Below are 7,672 nucleotides of genomic sequence, written 5' to 3' on the forward strand. Positions count from 1 at the left end.
CTAGGTGGTTGCCTTTGCCAATGGTTCGGCTTCCGCCCACTTAGTGAAATAGTCCACTGCGACTACTGCCATTTTGACTTTTCCTTTCCCCTCTGTCATTGGTTCGATTAAGTCGATATCCCATTGGGCGAAGGGCCAAGGACTGTTCATGGTAGTTAGGGGCTCGGGTGGTTGGTGCGGAAAAGTTAAAATTTTTTGGCACTTTATGCATTTATGGGTGAGCTTCTTTGCATCAGCGCGGAGGGTCGGCCAATAATAGCCTTGGCGAATGGCCTTGTGGGCTAAAGATTGGGCCCCTGCATGATTGCCACATATCCCTTCATGGATCTCCCGGAGGATATAGTCGCCTTGCTCGGGGGTAAGGCATCGTAAGTATGGCAGGGAGAAACCCCGCTTGTATAACTTGTTGTTAATAATGGTGTACCGGGAGGCTCTATGGCGAAGGCGCCGAGCCTCAGTCTTGTCCGCAGGTGGGTTCCCATGCTTAAGAAATGCGAGGAGAGGGTCCATCCAACTAGCTTGTTGCTCAGACTGGCAGACTTCCATAACATCAGTGCTGCGTTGAGGTAAGAACTCGACTGGGACAGACCTCCCGGCTTCATGGTCAACTGCCGAGGCAAGGCGAGCTAGGGCATCCGCCCTTTCATTGTCTGCCCGAGGGATTTGTATGAGCTGGTATGCTGAGAACTGACTGAGTAGGCTTTGAACTTTGGTGAAGTAGGCGGTCATGCACTCACCCTTGGTCTGGTATTCCTGCGTGACCTGGTTTACCACAAGTTGAGAATCGCTGTAGATTCTGAGTTGCTCGACGTCCATATGTAGTGCCAAAGATAAGCCGGCAATGAGAGCCTCATATTCAGCCTCATTGTTGGATGCCTGGAAGCCGAATCGAAGAGCATACTCGATGGTGGTCCGGTCAGGGGCGATCAAAACAAGTCCGGCTCCACTGCCCTGCTGGTTAGAAGATCCATCAACATATAAAGACCAGATTGGGCGATCTAACCTGATTGCTGGGGTTGAAGAAGTTGGTGGGTCGGTGGTTGACACAATGGCGGAGGAGGGCTCAGCCTCGGGTAGGAATGTAGACTCTGAAATGAAGTCTGCAATGGCTTGTCCCTTGATCGCGGGCCGTGGGCGGTAGGAAATGTCAAATTCGCTCAGCTCAATGGACCATTTGATAAGTCGGCCAGAGACCTCAGGTCGCTGCAATACTTGCCTAAGTGGTTGATTGGTGAGAACCACGATAGGGTGAGCCTGGAAGTATGGACGGAGGCGCCGGGCTGATGTGACCAAGGCAAGGGCTAATTTTTCTATCTCTGTATATCTGGTCTCAGCATCTTGCAGGGCCTTGCTGGTATAGTACACCGGGTGCTCAACCCTATCCTCAAGTCGAATTAGGACTGAGCTGGCGGCTGTCAGGGAAACAGACAAGTAGAGGAGTAGCTCTTCCCCTGGCTCGGGTTTAGAAAGTAGAGGTGATTTTCCCATGTACTCTTTCAGATCTTGGAAGGCCCTCTCACACTTTGGAGTCCAGTCAATGTATTTTGTCCGAGCCTTGAGGGTTTTGAAGAATGGGGCGCAATGGTCGGTGGCCTTAGATTGCACTAGACTTCCTTCTAAGTCCTGGGAGATTGCATATCGATCAAGGCCTTGTTTGTTTCAGGGTTGGCCTCGATCCCCCTTTGGCTCACCATGAAGCCAAGGAATTTTCCTGAAAATACGCCGAACGTGCACTTGGCAGGGTTCAGGCGCATTTGGTACTTCTTGAGCACGGAAAACATCTCGGAAAGTTTGTGGACGTGGTCCTCCGCCCGGACACTCTTGACAAGCATGTCGTCCACATAGACCTCCATGGACTTACCAATATATTCTGAGAAGATGGAGTTGACCAAACGCTGGTAGGTGGCCCCGGCATTTTTGAGTCCGAAAGGCATGACTTTGTAACAATATAGGCCCCTGTCAGTAATGAAGGTCGTATTGTCTTGGTCGGAGCTGTGCATAAGGATTTGGTTACAGCCGGAGTAGGCGTCCATATAACTAAGGAGTGCATGGCCTGCTGTGGCATCAACCAGTTGGTCAATTCGTGGAAGAGGAAAACTATCCTTGGGGCAGGCCTTGTTGAGGTCGGTGAAGTCCACGCACATCCGCCACTTGCCATTGGACTTTTTGACCATCACAACATTGGCCAGCCAATCCGGGTAGGAAACTTCGCGGATGAAACCAATTTTCTGTAATTTGTCGACTTCGTCCTTCATAGCAGCATAGATTTCGGGCTTGTACTGCCTAAGACTCAGGCAATGGGAGATTACCTTCGGAGAGATCCCGGGCATGTCATCATAGGACCATGCAAAGACTTCGGCATTGGCACGAAGGAAGTGGATGAGTTCTTCTCGGAGACCAACATTGAGCTGGGTTCCGACCCGTACCTTGCGGTCCGGGTAGGCAGGTGAGATGAGAACTTCTTCCACACAACTGTCATCCGGTTGGGCAATAGCTCTAAAAGACGAATCACGGGGGTCTTCAGGAGGATCCGGGGTAGGGCAGGTGGGGGAAACAGAAACAGCCATAGAGGGCTCCTTCTTCTTCTTGACGGAAGTCGTATAGCAGGACCTGGCTGATACCTGGTGCCACACGGGGTCGGGAACTTGATCAAAAGCAAGTGAGTGGAAATCATAACCTTCAGCTGGTTAAGGGCCGGTCGTCCTAGGATGACATTGTAAGCTGTGGGGCAGTCGACCACCAAAAACTGAGTGGTCGTGGTAGCGGACGAAGGATACCTTCCGAGGGTGAGAGGAAGGTAGATCCCACTAAGAAGGGTGACCATATCACCTGAAAAGCTAAGTAAGGGAGCGACCGACCGGTCAAGCCTCTCCTGGTCAATTCCAAGAGCTGTGAAGGCTGAGGCGAAGAGGATGTTGACGGAGCTACCACAATCGACAAGGATCCGAGCCACGTCGAAGTTAGCTATGGTGGCCTCAATGACCAAAGGGTCATCGTGTGGAAAAATTAAATCACGTTCCTTTTCCTCAGCAAAGGAAATGGGCGACCACCCGAGCTTAGGAGTCTTTTTTCCACGGTGGAAGTCCACAGCCATAACGCCGGAGCATTGCTGAGCACTGCGGGCGTATTCCTTCCTAGCCCTGTTGGAGTTGCCAGCGAGGGTCGGGCCCCCACAGATGGTATTGATCCGCCCCCGTCGTTGTCCTTCGGTCTTGGCCTTCTCGGTGGCTTCCTTGTCTACAAAACCATCTAACTTCCCTTCCTGTACCAAAACTTCTATTGCCTCCTTAAAGGCTCTGCATGCTTCGGTGTCATGGCCATGGTCGTCATGGTAAAGGCAAAAGAAGTTCTTATTAGCCCGATACCGTGTTTGTGGTGGGCGGGGTGGGAGCTTAGGAAGTATGTCCTTGATCTGGGGATACAATTCTGTATAAGTAACAGTGAGAATTGTATAGACTTTTAACCTGGAGGCATAGGATGTTTGATAAATTTCCTCCCTTCGTTGTCCTCCGCCTATACCATCACCGAATTGTTTCTTGGTGAATTTATTGAACTTTTTCTAGGACCCCCCCATACTGGTTACCCGAGTAGGGCTTGGGCTGGGGTGGCACTATGATGGCCTGGTCGGTACTTGGGCGATCCATGGTGGGCGGCTTCTTTCCATATGTTTTGAATTCAGCTGTGACATAGGCAATGGCCTCTTGCATGAGTTCCTTGTAGGTGTGCGGATTGCGGCGGTTGATTTCAAACAAGAAGTCCCCCTCTAGGAGACCACCCTTGAAAGCAGCGAAGGCTACCTTCTCATCACAGTCGCGACACCGAGATCGCTCTAGCTGAAATCGGGTGATATATTCCCGAAGGGATTCCCTGCTGCCTTGTCGGACCCGAGTCAGGTCATCTGTGGTGTAAATTCTATCGGTCTGGATGATATACTGGCCTAGGAAGAGCTCTCGGAGCTCGTTGAAACAATCAACCGAGCCCGGAGGAAGTTGGTAGAACCAGTCCCTTGCACTGCTAGAGAGGGTGAAAGGGAAGATTCGACACTTCGTAATGTCATCAACACCTTTGGACTCCAGGGCTGACCGGAAACTCATGAGGTGGTCATATAGGCCTTCCTTCCCCGTATACGGAGCTATCTTGGGAGGCCAAACGTTGCCAACCGGAGAAGTGGACAGGATGCAAGTTGTGAAAGGTCCAGGCAACTCCCTTGTTTCCAAAGATGGGTGCCCACCACGACTTCCCCCCTCCACTCTCCTCAGGCGCTCACTGATGTCCATGAGGAGTTGTTGGAGCTGGTCTGGTGGAAGAGAGTCGCTGTTACCGGAGTCAGCGACTTGCTCACTTGTGAAAGTGTCATCTTCTGCGCGGCGTCCAGCCGAGAAAACCTGCTCTTCTCCCCGTCGTCGCTTGGGATGAGTAGCCTCCTCCTCCTCAAAGTCTTGGGGACGTGGGTTGGATTCACCCCAGTTTGTCCGCTGCTCTTCTCGTCGAGAGCGGTTATCGTAGAGCAGATGACAACAGTCCCTATAAATGTGGAATTCTTCAGAGCGGGTAGGATGCTTGCCAGATCGGGCCCGGCTGACCGGGTGGACAAGTCTCTTTTGAAAACCTGGGGGTGGGTGGCTACCTTGCCCTGCGTCCAGTTGACGCGGAACATTTTGGTCCCTTCGGGGGGTGGTTCCTCCTCTCACCACCCCGGAGAGTGGTGTGTTCGTCCCTGTCGTGGGGGTTCCTCCTCTCACCACTCCGGGGAGTGGTATGTTCTTCCCTGTCGCGGAGGAGTCGCTCATACAGCTGTGTTGTACCCTTTTGGAGGTCGAGCTGTTCCTGGGTTCGTTGGAGTTGAGCCTCCAATCGCTGGATGTACGCCTCCTGATCAGATTCGGTAGTCTTCTTGCCTCGCTTGTCACCCAGCGGGGTGTTGTCGACTTGATCGAGAATAGGACCTCCGTCAGACATTGCAGGGGTCGGAAGGTCGGAAGTCCTTGCACCTCAACTGAGGGTAGAGAATCAAATGGGGAAAAGTTGCTACTTTCCCACAGACGGCGCCAAACTGTTGATGCTCAAAAATGGTAAAGCAGTCAACGTCGAGTCGAACCACGTGGGCCCGTTAACCCACCACTGAGTGGATGACACGTCGAAGTGGGGTAGGAACGGGTAGTTGGGTCCGATTGGTGAGTAATGAGAGAGAATGATATCTAATGCACCCTGCGCAAGTACACAAAAGTGAGCGGGAAGGGCACCGGTGTGGTACCGGCCGAAGCTCCTCCGACGCTCAAGTCAGTGTTCAGAGAATCTGTGAGCAGAGTGAGTGAATAGTATAATATTGATTGAATCCTGAAACGCCCCGAACCTCGGGCCCATGAAAATACTGAACATCAAACTGTTAAATCTATTTTCTCTTACTTTTGAGCCATGCACAACAACATAAGTAAATATAATTATGTCATAAACATTTTAAACAAACCACTGAGTAAAAACAATTAATTAAATCTCTCTGGGTCCCACTGCCTCGTCTTCTTCCCACTGCTTCCTCAGCCTGCTTAACCTGCAAAACACAAATCCTACACCACATCTATGGTATACGAGGTTATACGACAAACCCGGTAAGCACACTAGAGCTCGTATAAGTGAAGTGACATAGTAATTGTCCTCAATAATTTTCTCAATCCCCAAACTCAAAAAAATTAATCCACAAAATATCCATAATTACTGAATTACAAAACATTCCACCACTAATCATCCAAGCATCAAGATAATCAAAAACTCCTCAATGCACATCAATCTCATCAATAAAAATAATAAAACATTTTACAATTCAAATGCCTAACGTCAACTAATAACCTCAACATCAACCATTCACCTCCTAACCCATAATCTCAATGCATAATCGTCCTCATCCCCATCCTCAAAATTTAAGCCTAGACTTAACTAAATCCTAGCATACAATGCAAAAAGTCATCTATCTAATTTCACTCACGTCGCTCTTTGAAATCCCCTTCCAATTTCACTCACATCACTCCTTGAAATCCCCCAACTTTAAAATCATTTTCAAAATCTCTTCTTTCAAATCCATTTTTTTAAATCCCTTCAAACCGTAAATCAAACTTTGAAAAACAATTAATACTCTGACGCTATAAAACTATTAAAATATCTGAAACAATACGCAATGCCTTTCTGAAACTGTCATTTAAAACATTTACTGATGTAAAATCATTTTTCAAAATACTCCACTACTGAAATCTCACGCCACACTAGTACCCGGGGAACTGCTGGTCATACACTGCCGAGTCATCTCTAGGCAAGTGCAGAGCAAATCTATACCTGCTGTGATGCTGGTCATACACCGCCGACTAGGCAAGTGCAGAGCAAATGTTATGCTGGTCATACACCGCCGACTAGGCAAGTGCAGAGCAAATGTTATGCTGGTCATACACCGCCGACTAGGCAAGTGCAGAGCAATTGTTATGCTGGTCATACACCGCCAACTAGGCAAGTGCAGAGCAAATGTTATGCTGGTCATACACCGCCAACTAGGCAAGTGCAGAGCGAGTGCTGGTCATACACTGTCGAGTCATCTCTAGGCAAGTGCAGAGCGATTATATACCTGTGCTGGTCATACACCGCCGAGTCATCTCTAGGCGAGTGCAGAGCAATTATGTACCTGTGCTGGTCATACACCGCCGAGTCATCTCTAGGCGAGTGCAGAGCAATTATATACCTGCTGAAGGGGGTACTAATATGGCGGTTTGAAACCGCTTCTGTATACTTCAATAAACCACTTCTCAGAAATTCTCATCCATATAAAGACTGAAATATAATTCTTCTGATAAATCCGTTAAAATCAAATCATTCCCCAAATCATGAAAACTGCTAGATTCAAATCATTTCTGAAGGACGAAAATTCAATAATAATACTTCCCCAAAATAATACCAAAATCATTTCCAGAAACTGTTCATACTCAATTAAATCAAGGAAAGAGTTGAATTATAAAATATGCAAAATATTTCGAAAACCAAGATTTACTCACAATCTACCCCGAACTACACCAAATCCCTTCCGAAACTGATTCCTACTCACGCCCCTTCACTTGTTTGTCATTCCTACTCACAATCTACTATATAATAATTGCTTAATCTTTACTCATATACCTCGTCAACAACATTTCTTTTCTAATTCAGCAATTATCATCATTCCTTGATCCTCAAAAAAATAGACATTTCTCATCTAATCAATACTTAATCCCAGGGCAACTCTATAATTCCCAACTAATTTCTTAGCCTCAAATCCTCATCAATTCCTTCTCATGATCTAAATCCTATACTTAACATTCACTAACATAAAGCAACCAAACACACAAAACATACAGTTAAACCACGGTACTCAACAACATAAACAGATAAGTTTCACTCACAATTTAACTACGTAAAAGACCGAAATATCCTTCACGGTGCCATTGCTCGGATACCAAATCCGGCAGCATAACGGCATCGTGAATGAGATTTCCCAGGCCCATGTACCTGTTAAGACCAGACAACCAACTTAAATATATACATAATTCACAATTGGTCGTTTAATCGTCCAAAACGGGCGGCCGCCACCACACACGGTGGCTGCCCGGCTTATACTACACAGAAATTTCACCGAAACTCACTAAACAACCTCCAAGGA

The 7,672-nt window shown here is 48.0% G+C and overlaps 2 protein-coding genes across 2 annotated transcripts; both read right to left on the minus strand.

The window, feature by feature from the left end:
* Nucleotides 1-1,488, minus strand: LOC147283502 (uncharacterized). Its single transcript, XM_086243946.1, has one exon. The coding sequence runs from the start codon at nt 1,486-1,488 to the stop codon at nt 1-3; it is 1,488 nt and encodes a 495-aa protein (XP_086100072.1).
* Nucleotides 1,489-1,616: 128 nt separating this feature from the next.
* On the minus strand, nt 1,617-4,959 carry LOC147283503 (uncharacterized). Its single transcript, XM_086243947.1, has 4 exons — nt 4,628-4,959; nt 3,584-4,524; nt 2,678-3,426; nt 1,617-2,621 (listed from the first exon to the last, which is right to left on the minus strand). Exons 1-4 carry the CDS (start codon nt 4,957-4,959, stop codon nt 1,617-1,619), a joined length of 3,027 nt encoding a protein of 1,008 aa, XP_086100073.1.
* Between the last annotated feature and the right edge of the window lie 2,713 nt (nt 4,960-7,672).

Source organism: Dryas octopetala, chromosome 5 (assembly GCF_963921425.1).
Source record: "Dryas octopetala chromosome 5, drDryOcto1.1, whole genome shotgun sequence".
In the NCBI taxonomy this organism is placed as follows: domain Eukaryota; kingdom Viridiplantae; phylum Streptophyta; class Magnoliopsida; order Rosales; family Rosaceae; genus Dryas; species Dryas octopetala.